The sequence below is a fragment of the Capricornis sumatraensis genome, chromosome 17 (genome assembly GCF_032405125.1).
Source record: "Capricornis sumatraensis isolate serow.1 chromosome 17, serow.2, whole genome shotgun sequence".
NCBI classification, from domain to species: domain Eukaryota; kingdom Metazoa; phylum Chordata; class Mammalia; order Artiodactyla; family Bovidae; genus Capricornis; species Capricornis sumatraensis.
Window position 1 is genome coordinate 53,522,199 of NC_091085.1, and position 17,183 is coordinate 53,539,381.

Consider the following 17,183-nt stretch of genomic DNA (forward strand, 5'->3'; position numbering starts at 1 on the left):
CAAGACACAGGGGCACACATGAGTGAGTAGGGAGCTGCTCGCTCAGGCAGACACGAGCAGTCAGGTGACGAGAGCAGGTGACCCAGGGCCACTTAGGATGATCAGAGAAGACTGCTTCCTGGAAAAAGAGTTTGAGTCATGAGCCCTGAAGATGAAACAACTTCTCCAGTCCCCACTGGATGGGAAGGTTTGTGGCTCAGGGCTCACATGAGCTCAGTCATGCACGATTTGCAGGGTCCCCAGGTCCCCAGCATGGTTCATGAGTCCAGGACTCAGTAAAAAGAGTTGTCCTCCTGGCTCAGACCTGTTACAGAAACACAGGACGAGCACAGAGTGGGTCCTGAGGGCAAAGAGATGGGGTGTCTGAAGAATCCATGTGCAGACATCCTATGCCCTTCTCCCCCAGGAAGACCACCTGAAGTGCCCACTATGCAACAACAACAACAAAATGCAGCTATATGCATGCAGGGATGATGTCCAAGGACACTGAGTAGATACAGCATACAGGATCTGTTGGGCACTGGTCATGCAGGCACCTCTGCCCAGCACACGCCAGAATTCCAGACTGCTTGAGCTAGGCAGGCACTCAGCACAAACCAGGATGGGCCCACAGTCTAGTTACAGGGAAATGGCCCTCTCACCTAGGGAGCCTGTCCCACTGGCATAGGGAAAGGTTTAGAAACTGCGTTCCCGGTCGCGGTGCAGCCTGACTTGTCAGCAGACCCTTCTTAAAGTAGCAGCCCCAGGCTTCCCTCCATGTGAATTCCTTTCTGCACAGCATGAGAACGTGTTAGTCCAGGGCAAGATCCAGGGCGAGCTCATGGGTCACTGGAGGGGGAGCAGTGATTGACCTGAGTCATTTGGCGTCCAGATTCATCTGGAAAAACCAATCTGATTTGTGATGGAGGAAAATGGATGCTGACTAAGAACAAAACAAACAAAACCAAAACAGGGCTGTATCTCTATTAAGGGAGTTCTAGATCCTGGTACAAGACTAGGTTTGCACCAAGGCTTCTGTTTAGCCGTTTGGAAGAGCCATTGTGCTCAATGACCAGCTCCTTAGCCAGGCATACTTGGCAGCATCCTTAGAGCATCCTTGCTATGCTGGCATCAGGGGCCATGGGAGGAATGCCTGCAAGGGGGCTTCCTTGTGCAACCCTGAAGTCCTCCTCAAGGTCGTTCTTTGTTGGCAGATGGCAGGGGCCACTTGGAGAGTGAGGGTAATGAGGAAACTCCCTGCTGGGCTGGCCTGTCCTCCTTATGCAGGAGGGGAGGGTGGGGGATGGAAGGAGTGGGCAGGGCCAGTGCAGAATCAGAGCAGGGCCAGGCCGGTGTGCTGCACGTCCTGTCGGGGTCCTCCAGCCAGAGGCTGGGTCAGCCTGAGGGTGAGGAGGACAGGACCACCTGATTGTGAGCCCCTGGTGGGGTCGAGACTCACCTTCTGTGCAGTAGAGTCACCTACAACCAGCAAGGCGGGAACCACACAGGAACAGAATGATCCCTGGACGTCTGCTAGGAAGGGGGCATGTCATCTTGCAGGGCCACCCCTCCATTGCCAGTTTCCTTCCAGTATTGGAGCTGAGTTTTGGTGAAACCCCAGATAAAGTCATTGTTTGGGGCTCAGTGGCCATATTTTCCAAAAAATATGTATCCTGAGGCATGCAGATCATGAAGGAATGTGCAACTGAGGGCACAACATGATTTTGTGTCTAATCTCACATTCACTGAAAGAGCAGAAGGGCAGGTAAAACATGCCGCAGGCATCAAGATTATTTTTCTCTAGAGAACTGGATTTGTTTAACTTAAATGTAAATAGGAGGCAAGTCTAGTCATTTCACCTTTTCTGGTGATGTCACTCCTTGTTAATCCCAGCAACAGTGTATCAGTCAGGACAGGCTAGGTTCAGCTGCAGTAACAAACATCCTCAAATCTCAGGGGCTTAAAATAGCACAAGTTTCTCTCTCTTTTGATCTTGCTGCATGTCCACCTCAAACCGAATCAAGGAATGGGTTCCACACTGTCTTCACTGAGGAGTGCTGAGCCTCCTCTGTCTGGAATGTTCCATCTCAGGGGAAAGGAGGCGTAGCAAATTAGACACTGGCTCAAAAGGGCTTCCACCCTGAAGCAGGACCCGTCACTTCCACTCACAGGTCATTGACCTGGGTGAGTCCCATGTCAGAGTAACACCCTTCCACTGCAGCCCTGAAGCATCAGGCCGCGTCCTCAGCTGACTTCCTGAGGCTGCAGGATTTGAGAGTCGATTCACTGAGTAAATATGGACTTTGCGCCTGCTGAATGCCGAGCGCTGCTGTGGGCATTAGGGATCCTGGGCAGTGACCAGGGCCATCCTGCTGCTCCCTGGGATGTGGCTTCCTCGCAGCACCTGGGGTCTACTTCAGCGTCAATCCTCTGCGGCAGTGATGCTTTGCCACCGTTTTGTTAATCAGACTGGGACTGAGGGGGTGACTTCCATGCAGTCTTTGTGGGAACACTTCTTACAGTGTTTTTTTTTTCTCCTAGTTTGGGCTCAGTGAGTCATCTTCCTCTGTGAAGCAGTCCCCATGATGGGAGAGCCATAGCCAGAGGCTAGACAAATCCAGGGAATGGTGTCTGCAGCCCACTGGGCAGCAAGAACTCGGGGAAGGGGAAAAAGTTACTTCTGTAATTCATGTCTGATCCTAAAAATACACTGCTGACTTTAATCTGACAGTCTGGGCCAGCACTGGTCGAGGGACTCGATTCTTCCCTGCCCGCCCCACCTCCCCCCAGCTGTGCCTGGGACAGGGCCCAGCAACCACACGAGGACAGGATGGGTAGAGATCTGCTTGGCCCTAGTGAATCTCTTATCAAAAGTGTTTTTCAGCTGTAAACCTGACCATTGGCCACTTTGTGTATGTCAGGACTGTTCAGGTTGTATTATTAATAATAAGTGACAGGAAAGCTGACAGACACTAGTGTGAGCAAAAAGGAATTTATTTATCATGTAGAGTAGATGAAGATGGCTTAGCTTCAGGTACAGCTGCAATGGTTAGATAGCATCACCAACTCAATGGAGATGAATTTGAGCAAACCCCCAGAGATAGTGAAGGACAGAGAAGCCTGGTGTGGCAGAGTCCATGGGCACAAAGAGCTGGACACGACTGAGCATATGAACACACAGGTGGATTCAAGGGCTCTAACCATGCCATCTGGACCTGATTCCTGCCTCGCCGTCTTCCAGCTCCTCCTTCTATGAGCAGGCTCCATTCTCGGATGGAATTTCCTCCTGGGGACAGTGTGGCCGCTGTACTACTAAATCTCATTTCCTTTCTGTTTTAAGCTGGGGAAAAGGAGAGCCTCTTTGCTCATGACTCCCACGAAGTTCTCTCTGATGGGACCGTCCCATCTTGCGTGCAACACTATCTCCACCAAACAATCAGTGTAGCCAGGAATGGACTCTGCCAGATGGATGGCCTCGAGCAGAGGGTGTAGATGAAGAGTGGGAGACGGGTGGGTTCTGAAATGAAGCTCAAAGGCTGACGCCAAAGACAGGAAAGACCCACGGGGAAGGCAAATGTCCGGCGTGCTTTGGTTATTTCCTTTGTACCTTCTTTCAAACCATTCCAATGTTCGTGTCCAGGTCAGGAGAGCGCCCTTGGAAGCCGCACTGTGATCGGTGAATATATCCGGCCCCTCCCGCTCCCGGGTGACAAGCCGGAACCTCTGTCCGTCAAGCCTACCTTCCTGTCAAGATCCGGTGGCCCAAGATGCAGATTTGAATCAGACGTGAGTCCTTCCTGGCCTCGGCCAGCTGCCCTGCTACCCACGATGTGGGCTGTGGCTGTGGGTGGCCCTCCCACCCTCTCTCCCTAGTTCCCTCCCTGCCTTCACTCCCGTTAACTCATCTTCATTGACCACCTACTCTATACCAGGGTGTGAGGGCCCAGTGTGCAGACAAGGGAGTCCCTGCTCTCATGGGCAGAATGACCATAAACGAGTCAACGTCTAAAAATCGGCTGACAGTGAATGTCCTGAACCCAACAAGCAGGGATGAGGCAGAGGACAGGGTGGCCCTTCTCAGACCGGCCATGGACCATTTCTGGTCTGTATCTATGAGCAGGAGCCCAGGGGAAGCCCGCTGGGCCAGAGAGGAGCTTGGAGGGTGGAGTGGGAGGCGAGTTGAAACCTCAAGCGAGCTCTAAAATTTTGGCTCAGTCCAGGGTGAAACCACTGAAAGGTCCTGAGACCGGAGTGATGTGGCCTGACTCCTGGGGAGCCCACTCCAGAGGGGAGGGGTGGGAGTGTGTTGTGGGGAGGGAGCAGGCAGAAGCCCCGGGCCTTTTTCTCCTGGGGTGGGGGCGAGGGGAGGAGGCTACACATGACAAGTCACAGTCACTCCCACCCTCCCCTGGGAGAAAAACCACCCACTCCTCCAGCCTGGGGCCCTGTCCTACCCTCCCCACAACCCCAAGATGGTTGTAGCCCCCATGGGCAGAGAGGAGTAGGGCGGGCGGGGGGACTGGGAGAAAGGAGCTCTGTGTTGCCTCCTCCACGCAGGATTCCCAGGAGCACCAGGCACCATCCATGTGCGAGCACTCCCCTCCCTGTATGGAGTCCTCGAGGGCTGAGGACACAGAGCTTGGGCTAACTTTGTCCTCCAAGGAGCCTGGCAGGCTCTGGAGCAGTGACCGTCTCAGGCCTTAAATCACAGTGCTCACCACTCTGTGAGAGAAGATGAGATCTTTTTTAAAGTAGCTCTCTATTTGTTTTGTTGTTGTTGTTGTTTATATTGATGTATATTTGATTTACAATATTATAGTGGCAATAGTGGTAAAGACCCCGCCTGCCAATGCAGGAGACGTAAGAGATGAGAGTTCAGTCCCTGGGTTGGGAAGATCCCCTGGAGGAGGGCATGGCAACCCACTCCAGTATTCTTGCCTGGAGAATCCCATGGACAGAGGGGCCTGGCAGGCTACAGTCCATAGAGCTGCAAAGACTTAGCATGCATATGCTGCACATAGTTGATTTACAATATTATGTTAATTTCAGGTATACAGCATAGTGATTCAGTATTGTTGTAGATTATACTCCAGTATAGATTATTTCAAGATGATGATTCTGATTCCCTGTGCTATACAGTGTATCCTTGTTGTTCATCTATTTTGTATACAGTAGGGCATATCTGTTAATCCCACACCCCTAATTTATCCCTCCCCACTTTTGGTAACCTAAGTTTGTCTGTGAGTCTATCTGTTTTGCATATTCCTTCATTTGTGTTATTTGTTAGATTCCACATAGAAGTGACATCAGACAGTATTAGGGGAGATGAGTCCTTCATAAATGTTCTCTGTGTGACCCAGGAGCCTGCCCTGTTTCTGGGTCATGCCCAAAACTGAGAACCCAGGTATGGCAGAATCTCTTGGTGGGCAGGGTCCTCACCACATGAGGCTGAAAACCCTGGGGAGACTGTGGAAGAGATTTCCTGTGTGTTTCCAGCGTGAAATGTGAAGCCTTTGGTGTCAATAACCCACACACCCATTGTCTTTAATAGATGGATAATGATCGGAATTCCAACACCGCCAAGCAGAGGTACTCGGGGAAGGTCCACTTGTGTGTCGCTCGCTACAGGTAAGAGCAATGCTCCTCTCTGCATCCTCTGAACATCTGTGAGGGTGGGCGGCCTCGGGGCAGGTGGGGTGATGGGTAGGACGCTCCATGAGCTGATAGGTCCCTTCCGCGGCACTGAGAAGAGGTGGGAGTTCAGCCAGGCTTTGGAGAATGCCAAGAGATTGTCTTTGGGAGAAAAGTTATGACAAACCTAGACAGAGTATTAAAAAGCAGAGACATCACTTTGCCAACAAAGGTCCACATAGTCAAAGCTATGGTTTTTACAGTAGTCATATATGAATATGAGAGTTAGTCCACAAAGAAGGCTGAGCACCGAAGAATTGATACTTTGAATTGTGGTGCTGGAGAAGACTCTTGAGAGTCCCGAAACTGCAAGGAGATCAAACCAGTCAATCCTAAAGGAAATCAACCCTGAATATTCATTGGAAGGGCTGATGCTGAAGCTGAAGCTCTAATACTTTGACCACCTGATGAGAAGAGCCAACTCATTGGAAAAGACCCTGATGCTGAGAAAGACTGAGGGCAAGAGGAGAAGGGGGCGACAGAGGATGAGGTAGTTGGATGGCATCATCAAGTCAATGGACATGAGTCTGAGCAAACTCCAGGAGATAGTGAAGGACAGGGAAACTTGGCGTACTGCAGTCCATGGGGTCGCAAAGAGTCGGACGTGACTTAGTGAGTGAACAAAACAAAGAGTTTCTCTGTTCTGATAGAAAGAGTTTGTATAGTGTGTTAGTTTCCCAGGGCTGCCATTCAAAACTATCACTGATTGGATGGCTTAAAACCATAGAAATCCATTCTCTCCCAGTTCTGGAAGCCAGAGGTGGGAAGTTGAGGTGTGGGTGGGACTGTGCTCTCTGAAGCCCCCAGAGGAGGACCATCCTGTCTCTCCCAGTTGGCTGTCAGCATCCTTGAGGTTCCTCAGCTGAGACGCCCCACTCCACTCTGCCCCATCCTCGTGTGCTCTCTTTCCCTCTCCCTCGGTGTGCTCCCTCCTCCTTTTACAAGGACCCCTGCCATTGGCTTAGGGCCCTCCCTACTCCAGTACGACCCCATCCCAACTTGATCACACCTGCAAAGACCCTTTTTCCAAATAACCTCACCTCCACAGGGGCCAGGATGTAGGATCCGAACATCTTTTTTGGGGGATGCAATTCACTGCATAACAGGCAGCAAGCTGAAACTCAAAAAGTGTTACCCTTGCCCAGAACACCCTGCTCAGCACCTTTCCAGCGTCTTCCCTGTCTGTCCAGTGCCTGGGCCGTATCACACAGCCGTCATGGCCCGGGAGCTGAGCTCTCATTGGAGGACCCGTGTGTCCATGTCCAGTGAGCCAATCTGGTCATGGATGACTCTCAGATTCCTGGTGGTCGCCACTGAAAACTTTGAGATGGGTGAGGGTTAGCCACCTGGCCGCAACTTCCCTACCTGGTTATAATGCAATAAGCCTCCACCCAAAGTCAGCCATGCGTACAGACACGAATGAATCAAATAGTCACAAAAAGCAGATACAGAAGTCAGACTTCCAGTTCTTTATGCTCAGTAAAGACCCGGGCTTTGGTCTTCCCTGACGCTCCAGTGACCCTCTACAGGCCAGGCTGGCCAGAGCAGGCAAGGCAGACGCCGCTGCCCTCTCAGTTGGCATCAGGCACCAGAGTCCCGCCTCAGGGCTGTGCACAGAACTGCTTAGAAATCAGACTTCAGGAGCTATCACCAATGGTGTGGATGCCTCTGCATGAGATGCTTAGACTTTGTTCAAGCAGAGGTGGTGGGTGTGAGCTATCCATATACCTTCAAAGCCTTTTGCTTCCTCCAGTGAGAATCATCTTGAATAACTGATCTGCTGATCAGTAAATTATTTTCTGCTGATCCGCTAATTTTACCAGTGCACACCCACTTCTGACATTCAGATGATGGAAGCCTTTGGAGAAGCCACCTTGGGCTGGAGAGTCCTGGGTGAGGATGCCAGACAGCCCCTGAGGAGGGTCCCCCATCTGAATGCCGACTGCACCCACGAGCATCCTTCACATGGTCTGTGGGGACATTGCCACAGTGCTGGGGAGAGCTTTGAGGACACCAGTCTGGGGACCTGGGAAGAAGGGCTCACACCTACCCTGTGTCTGACTGGAGGATGGTTCTTCCTGTGTGTGTGTGGAGCCGGGCTGAGCGCAGCTGCTCAGCACAACACACCCTCCAGGCCAGTGAGCTGGAGTCATGGCCGGGATGCCGAGCTGGCTTCCAGGTTTGTTTTCCTCGCCAGTTTTGTTTCCCTTCCCAGAGATGAGCCTGGTCCCTCAAGGCTGCAGGGGCCGCCTGCCCGCCAGACTCACCTTCCCTTCACTTTCCTGGAGAGACGAGACCTCATTCCGGGGAAGGTGCCCAAGAGCCAAGGCACCCAGAGTCTGGATTCACAGCCAGCGTGAAACCAGGCAAAGAGAAAGTACATGTGGTCAACTCGTGTGCTTCCAACACGAGGTCACCAGCCAGAGCCAGGGTGCTCAGCAAGCTCCATTTCCATCCTCTGTGTTTTCCTGGTGGTGTATTTACCACCCCACCCCACCCCCAACCAGAGGGACCACCTTGTAAACTGTGCTGTCTTCCTGATGCAGATGCCCCAGGGAAGTTACTGACGCAGGAAAACCCTCAGAGCGCTGGATGATGTTCCTGGACCTCTGGGCTCTGAGGGAATGGGTGGCTTGGTATAGTTAAAACTTCACAGGATGAAGATCAGAAGGCCTTCATTCTGGTTCCAGCTGCCTGCCGCCTTCGTCACTTTGGTCATGTCCGACTCTTTGCGACCCTATGGACTGTAGCCCACCAGGCTACACTGTCCATGGGATTCTCCAGGCAAGAATACTGGAGTGGGTTGCCATGCCCTCCTCCAGGGGATCTTCCCCACCCAGGGATCGAACACATGTCTCTTATGTCTCCTTCACTGACAGGTGGGTTCTTTACCTGCTAGCCCACCTGGGAAGCCCTCTGGTTCCACACCCACCTCTTAATGAACTTATGACTTTGGATAAGTCATAACAATTGGCCATGAACTTTGGGAATAATAATATTAATATCATCTCTGCAATCCTCACCGGGCATTAATGGGGATCAAATAAAACACGGAGAGGAAAGTGCTGGTAACTCAAGGGGCTGCTGGTATGTAACCATCATCACATCACCATGATTAGTTACAGCGAAAGACTCCTGCTGACTGAAGAAAAAATGCATGACGTGAAAGCTGTGAGTTACGTTTTATTCAGGGCATCACAAGGACTGTGGCTTAAGAGACAGCCCTTGGTAGCTCTGAGAAACTACTCTGAAGAGTTAGGGGAGGAACCAGGACTTACATGAATTTTTTTGGCTGGGAAATTCATGTAGTCAAGCATTAAAATATTACTGAAGTGAAAGTGAAGTAGCTCAGTCGTGTCCGACTCTGTGACCCCATGGACTGTAGCCCACCAGGCTTCTCTGTCCATGGGATTTTCCAGGCAAGAGTACCAGAGTGGGTTGCCATTTCCTTCTCTGGGGATCTTCCCGACCCAGGGATCGAACCCAGGCCTCCCGCATTGCAGGCAGACGCTTTACCCTCTGAGCCACCAGGGAGGCCCTACTGATCACAAAGAACACATTTCTCAAGTTAATGAGCTTAGTGCTTTTGTATGTCTGGGAGGATGCCAGAACCTGGAGTCACTGAAAGTCTTTCTTAAGATGCCCATCTTACTGAAACCACAGAAGCCTTATTCCATTTGCTCCATCCTGAATCCTTCAAGGGCACACTGTCCCTGGGTGGCCCTAGGGGCTACACCCCCTGTGTGATAGGACAATGAGTGGAACTCTGTTCTTTTGTTTACCCAGCCATCTGCCATGATCAGTCATGTCACATTTTCTTTTTCTTGATGAGGCCTTTCTTGTTATTTTAATTAATCAATCTTTTAATTAGAAAATTAAAAATTAATGTCACAAGTTCTTTTTGCAAGTTGGAGGTGATTTTTTAAAAGGTGAATTCCAATATCTTGAGGACCTGAAAAGGTGGGCATTTTTATAGTCCTGGTAGAGAGGGGAAGATAAAATGTGCATCATTTTCAGTATATTTTGCTGAACATACCCAAGACCTTTAAAATGTGCATGACTTTGGCCAAATAAATATGCTTCCTGGGGACTCATCTTTAGGAAGAAAGTGGGCAAGTGAGCAAAGATATGTTGATAAGGACATTGGATGTAGCACTGATTATATCAGCCAAACGTTTGAAGAAATGTCCATGCCCAACATGGGATCAATTAAAGAATGTTAGTCTACCCAGTGGAATATTATATAACCATTAAAATGGATATGATAGAGTCTTTCATGAGGGAAAAGATAATTATGTCATATTGCAAAGCCTAAAAGGTACACAGATAACTGAACAGTATATGTCATACAATTCTACCTTCCCTCAATAAAATGTATTGAAACATTATAGAGTTAATTACTTTTTATTTTATTTGCCTGTGCCAGTGTTAGTTTCAGGAAGTAGGACCTGGTTTCCCGACCAGGGATTGAACTCAGGCCCCCTGCACTGGGAGCCTGGAGTCTTAGCCCCTGGACCACCAGGGAAGTCCTTAGTAGCTTTTACATTTGCTTACCAACTTAGAAGCTTATTAAAACATATAATATGGAATCGTTTAAACATCTTCTGGGCTTCCCAGGTGGCGCTAGTGGTAAAGAATTCATCTGCCAATGCAGGAGACCCAAGGGCCATGGGTTTGATCCCTGAATTCGGACGATCCCCTGGAGGCGGAAAATGGCAACTCACTCCAGTATTCTTGTTGGGAAAATTCCATGGACAGAAGAGCCTGGTGGGCTGCAGTTCAGGGAGTCACAATATAATTTGGAATTATATGATTCCACACTGAGCACATGTGTACACACACAAATGACATCTGATACGAAGGACCCTGAGTATACAGCTTGGTTGCAGAATTACCATTTAGCTTTAAATCTGTGTGAGCTGAGACATTAGTGGTCTGAGTTTTCAGAGCACAGACAACTCACAGGTACCAAACCATTGTATGGGTCTAAAATATACAGGCAAAAGAAAGAAAAAGAAAATATCCAGGTGACAGCAGACAGGAGGAGCAGACAGGAGGTCTCCGCACTCTGGAAGGGATGGGCTGGTGTCAGTCTCCGCCCAGAGCCTCACCTAGTGGGTTTGTCTCTCCCTCTAGTTATAACCCCTTCGATGGGCCCAATGAGAACCCAGAGGCTGAGCTGCCCCTCACAGCAGGGAAGTATCTCTACGTCTATGGAGACATGGATGAGGACGGCTTCTATGAAGGTCAGTGAGAGCCTGGTGGGCGGTGGGCACATGCAAGCCAGGTCAGGGCCGGGCCCCCATCACCTCTGGCCGCCCCAGTCTCCTCTCTGACCCTCCTGCCCTCCAGAATCACGAAGTGTCTGTTCTCCTTTTGGCTGACTGAGTGGGGTTTCCTATTTTTAACCCCAAGCAACCCTCTGACATGTAGTGGACACCATCTCACGTCCACGGAGCTTCCCAGGAGCTGCTGCAGACACGTGGGGCTGACAGACAAGTGTCTCTCCACACTGTCCCCGTCTTAATGCACAGCACCTTCTCCACAGCAGGGCCAAGCCTCCTTTCAGGTGACCTCACCTGGTTAACAGCGCTCCCATTGACCTTCAGGCTCTATTGTTAACCTTGGGTGGTCTGGCCTCATATCCTGCCTGACCACTTCCTTTATGGGCACTTGCCACGGTGTAAAATCAGGAATCTCAAACTCTTCCACCCAAAACTCATACTCTTGGTCACTTTCGTAGCTAGAGGATGAGCATGTAACATCCCCAGCCGCTTCATAGGTCCAGATTTCTCGGTTCCCTAAACTTCTCTGTTGCCTTAATAGAAGAGTCTTGGTTTCCTCTGAGCAGGAAAAAACTATTTCTTACTAAACAAGCCGATTTCTCTTTCACGAGCTCATGAAGTTTCCTTGGAGTTTTTGGCCACACTCTCGGCTCTTGGTGTTGATGTCTTGGCCTGAGGTCTGGTAGCCTGAGGTCAGCAGCCCAGCCTTAGCTGGTTTTCTGTCTGGGAAGATGCTAGAATCTGAGATCCTTGAAATTCCTGCTTTCCGTTTGCTACCAGGGGAACAGAGGCATGGCTGTGACTGTACCACTCAAGGAATTTCACCAGGACTAGTGGCAAAACAGTTTGAGCTCTTAACATAAATTCATGTTGCCATCACCGAGGTGCACACTGAGGGAGAACTGTGTGCCCAGGGTGGCCCGTGTGCCCAGGGTGGCTGCCAGAAAACCCTCGCTGGAATACTCTAGAATATTTGCACCAGCACGGTGCCCATGTAGACTTTCTGGAGGTTGGGTTAAAGGCAGGCGGCAAGGCTCAGTTCTCTGTCCACGTGACAGGGGAGAAGTATCGCCCCTCACTGTGCAGATAGAGGGTCACAGTTCCCAACTTGAGGGGTGGCTGTGAGGATAAATAAGGAAGAAGGTGTGGGGTCTGAAGTGGGGGCCTGGTACATAGGACTTGCTGTCACTCCCATCCCCCGCCTCCTTCTTCCCTTGTGTCGAATGAAGGCTGTGTTTTCAGAGCATCCTCAAGGCAAAGATTGACATCTCAAGGCCCACCCGCCCCGCCCCCAGCTGAGGACAGGAGCAGATTCAGACTCTCATTGATTCTGGGAGAATCAGGACCAGTTCAGTGGCCAGCCTCCTTCTCCTGGGCCCATCGCATATCCCCTGAGTAGAGGGAGGGTCTTTTGGGAGCAGAACCCACTGTTCGTTTCATGTACTCCGAGCCTCCCAGACCCCGGGACCCCTAGTCAAGCCTTTTCTGCGACAAATCAGGGAAACAAACAGCCCTTGCCTGCTGGTATTGCAAGATTATCCAAACTGTGTCATCTTTGAAGATCTTCAAAACACTTCACGGTTTTCCAGGGCTCTGCTCTCAGCGGGCTCTCATGCCCCATGAATAAAGAGAACACACAGAAATGAGACTATTTCCTGAAACAAAAAGCGATCCCCGCTGGGATCGCCTGTGGCCACAAGAGCTAGTTTGGTGGCATTTTTTGGCTACTCAGCCTACGGGTGGCTCTGGCACCAGACAGATCGTCTCTGTTTCCCATCAAATGGACACGTTTGGGGACTTTTGCTAAGATGGACATACTGCTTTGCAAGGAGGGGGAAAGTCACCTTTTAATTGTCATTTGTGTCATCATACAATCAAAACTCAGAGTAAGATGTGTAATAGCCTGTGAACCCACATATTTCACACACTGTTCATTCTTGTGATAAACACTTACTGAACACCTACTGTGTGCCAGATGTCGCTCTAGGGCTAGCGGGGAACAAAGGTCCCTGTCCTCCCACAATTTGTCCCACCCCCTCCTTCCCCCGCAGTGTCTGCAAGTCTGTTCTCTATGTCTGTATCTCTAGTCCTGCCCTGCAGATAGCTCCGTCAGTACCATTTCTCTCGATTCCACACACATGCACTAAGGTATTATTTGTTTTTCTCTTTCTGACTTATTTCACTCGGAATGACAGACTCTGGGTCCATCCACATCACTACAAATGACCCAACTTTGTTCCTTTTTATGGCCAAGTGATATTCCATTTTACATTTGTACCACATGTTCTTTACCCATTCATTAGAAGTCGCTGTATAGCGCAGGGACCTCAGTTCGATGCTCTGTGTTGACCTAGAGGGGTGGGGTGGGGGGTGAATGGGAGGGAGGGTCAAGAGGGAGGGGATATATGTGTACATATTGTTGATCCGTGTTATTGTACAGCAGAAACTGATACAAAGTTGTAAAGTAATTATACTTCAATTAAAAAAAGAACAGGTCCTTGCCTTCCCGGACCTTCATCCTGATTGGGAGAGGTTTACACAGGGGATGATCGTGGTGTGGTAGGCACTGTGGGGAAAAGACAGCATGACTGCTGGGGGGGCAGATGGCAGGTGTGGGGTACAGACACAGGAGAGGGCGTTCCTGACGAGGTGATGTTGAAGAGGTTCCTGGAAAGAACTGAGGAATCCACTGTAACCGCATTGCTTTCCATATGGTCCCCTCGGGGGGGAGGTGCAGACTCCACAGCAGGATGTTGGGTGCCCCCACGGGATGCTCGAGTGTTAACCCTGTCCCTGGCCCCACAGGGGAGCTTCTGGATGGGCAGCGGGGCCTGGTGCCCTCCAACTTCGTGGATTTCATCCAGGACAATGAATCTCGACTGGCCAGCACGCTGGGGAATGACCAGGATCAGAACTTCATCAACCACGTGGGCGTCGGCTCGGAAGGGGAGAACATTCTGGACCTCCACTCTCCGACACTCACGGACTCCAGCCTCGCCGACCACGGAGCAGGGACGCTGGACGTGAACATCGACGACATCGGAGAAGACATCGTGCCTTACCCTCGGAAAATCACCCTCATCAAACAACTCGCCAAAAGTGTCATTGTGGGCTGGGAGCCCCCGGCAGTGCCCCCTGGCTGGGGGACTGTGAACAGCTACAACGTGCTGGTGGATGCGGAGACGCGCCTGAGCCTGGCGCTGGGCGGCAGGACCAAGGCCCTGGTAGAGAAGCTGAACATGGCAGCCTGCACCTACCGCATCTCCGTGCAGTGTGTCACCAGCCGGGGCAGCTCAGACGAGCTGCGGTGCACGCTGCTGGTGGGCAAGGACGTGGTGGTGGCTCCCTCCCACCTGCGCGTGGACAACATCACCCAGATCTCTGCCCAGCTGTCCTGGCTGCCCACCAACAGCAACTACAGCCATGTCATCTTCCTCAACGAGCAGGAGTTGGATGTCGTCAGGGCCGCCAGGTACAAGTACCAGTTCTGCAACCTCAGGCCCAACATGGCTTACAAGGTGAAGGTCCTGGCCAAGCCCCATCAGATGCCCTGGCAGCTGCCCCTGGAGCAGAGGGAGAGGAAGGAGGCCTTCGTGGAGTTCTCCACGCTGCCTGCAGGTGAGCCATCTTTCTGGGAGGGGGCCCCTCATGGGAGGGGACACCAGGATGTCACCCTGTGCAAGTGGAGGGGCAGGAGTGGGGAGCAGGAGGGGAGCTGCAGACAGCCAGTACTGTCCTGGAGCATCCTTGAATCAGCTGGGAAGCATGAAATGCACGCATGGGCCATGTATGTGTGTGTGAGACAGAGAGAGACGGAGGGAGAGGGAGAGAGAACTCTGATTCTGTTTAGGGGCTGTGTTGTTGGACGTATTTGATGCTTGCATCTGTAAAAGCCTCACCCTACAGACAGGAAGCAACAGGAGGATCCTAGGGGGCGGCGGGAAGGTCTGTCTTCCTGGGGCCACCGACTCCTGAACACGTGCTTGCTGAGAGGAACAGAGAAAGGGGGTGCCTGTAGAAAGGGGGTGCCTGTAGAAGGGGGTGCCTGTAGAAAGGGGTGCCTGTAGAAAGGGGGTGCCTGTAGCGCTCTCACAATTGTTCTCTCACGCTCATTTTTTTCTTTTCATCTTCGTTTTTAAAAAAAACATTTATGTATGTATGTATTTATTTATGGGCTTCCCAGGTGGTGCTAGTGGTAAAGAATCTGCCTGCCAATGCAGGAGATGTAAGAAATGAGGATTCAATCCCTAGGTCAGGAAAACCCCCTGGAGAAGGAAATGGCAACCTGCTCCAGGATTCTAACCTGGAAATATCCCATGGACAGAGGAGCCTGGCAGGCTACAGTCCATGGGGCCGCAAAGAGTCAGACATGACTGATCATGGACACACACACACACATTATCTATTTGGCTGTGCCATGTCATAGTTGCAGCATGTGGGATCTAGTTCCTGGGCTCGGTATGGAACCTGGCCCCCTGCACTGGCAATCACTGGATCACCAGGGAAGTCCCTCATTTTTTCTTTTGATATATATATGACTGTAGAAGACATGAAGTTCCATTGTGGATACAGTTTGGGGTTCCGGACACCTCTGTCTGCTGGGGAAACCCCACCTTCCTCCCTGACTTCCCAGCTGTAACAGGACGGGTGCTCCCCTTTCCAGTCCCCCACCTACTCCCCCCAGGGAAACCATAAACAGGTAGGATGAAATGGATGAGCCTGTGGGGTCTTCCCATCATGTGATTTATTCGGATCCTACAGCTGTTAAGGGTCACTTCCATAAAGTTCCATTGTGCTCATCTTGTCTGGGATGCACATATTAGGTTGGCCAGAAAGTTCACTTGGGGTTTTCCATAAAATCTTAACGAACATTCTGGCACAACCAAAAACAGGCAGCCCTTCTGAGCTGGGCCTAGGGTGGGACCCTGAACACTTGGGAAGAGCAGCCTTCCTGGAGCAAAGAAGGTCATGTCTGCAAAAACATTCGAGGGCTATTTTGATTTCTCAATGGCCTTTCTTAGTCCTGTGATATTCACAGAATTCCCTCGAAACGTCTGTCTGGATACTTTCCTTGGATTTGTCTTCTGAGATTAATTAATCCAGCTCTGCCCAACTTCAGTTGTCAGGCCGGTTTTACAAACAGTTCAGTGGTTCTCCAGGATCATTTCTACCAGCTGCAGAAAGCCTAACATCTAATGTAAGATGGGCCCTCCATTTTGCAATGGATTTGCTTTTTATTGGATGTTGCTCTCCACTCTTTTTGAAATCCATCAACTAGAGTCTGACCTGTGCATATAGGCTCAGTCATTCAGTTGCGTCCAACTCTTTTGTAACACCATAGACTAGCTCAGCAGGCTCCTCTGTCCATGGCATTTTCCAGGTAAGAATACTAGAGTGGGTTGCCATGCCCTCCTCCAGGGGATCTTCCCAACTCAGGGATCAAACTAGCATCTCTTGTGTCTCCTGCACTGGCAGGTGGATTCTTGACCACTGCACCACCTGGAAAGCCTAGAGTAATATAACCTACAAAGAAGCAAGGTCAGGGGCAGTTGGGACAGACACTGTTTCAAGGAGAAAGTGGGTCTGAGCAGGAACTGATTTATGAACGGTCCATTCATTCATCTTATAAGGTGATGTTTGATTGCCTGCCTATGAGGATGTTAATTGCAGATACAGTAAGTCCCCTACCTTTGAGCCTTCAAGTTGTGCACGTTCAAAGATGTGAATGTGAGTTCAAATGTCCAATCATGTAAGTTAGTCTGGTGTCTGGCACACATTGTCAAATGCGTGCATCCGCTACAGATGGTGGTACTTTTGTGTACTTTACAAGTACTACATACAGGACAGTAGTACAGTGTCTTTATTTCAAGTCCAGGATGTCTGGAACCAAGCTTAAAAGCAGCGGCGACATAGCTGGTACTGCTAAGAAGTGCTAAGTGGTAACAGTGGAAACAAAAGTGAGAAAAATTGAAAGTGTGAATTGAGGTGAAAAGATAGCTTGCCCGCCATCTCCTATTGCTGACAATCCTTCAGCTCTACTATCTCCCACCTCCTCTCCCTCCTCCAGTCAGTAACTCTTCTTGTCTGTCCACCTGATGCCAGCTGCTATACAGTACTACTGTACTATTCAAGGTACTGTACTGTAAGATTAAAATGCTTTCTTTATTTTTTGTGTTTGTTATTTTTATGTATTATTTGTATGAAATGTATTATAAACTTAGTACAGTA

The 17,183-nt window shown here is 50.5% G+C and overlaps 1 protein-coding gene across 6 annotated transcripts in view; it reads left to right on the forward strand.

The window, feature by feature from the left end:
- RIMBP2 (RIMS binding protein 2) overlaps positions 1 to 17,183 on the forward strand; it is a 77,742-nt gene that overhangs the window by 22,480 nt on the left and 38,079 nt on the right. For all 6 annotated transcript variants that reach the window (XM_068989949.1, XM_068989945.1, XM_068989947.1 and 3 more), the window contains exons 4-7: positions 3,620 to 3,765; positions 5,531 to 5,607; positions 10,807 to 10,916; positions 13,761 to 14,573. In XM_068989949.1, coding sequence (XP_068846050.1) covers positions 3,620 to 3,765; positions 5,531 to 5,607; positions 10,807 to 10,916; positions 13,761 to 14,573 — 1,146 coding nt within the window. The remainder of the gene's footprint in view (positions 1 to 3,619; positions 3,766 to 5,530; positions 5,608 to 10,806; positions 10,917 to 13,760; positions 14,574 to 17,183) is intronic.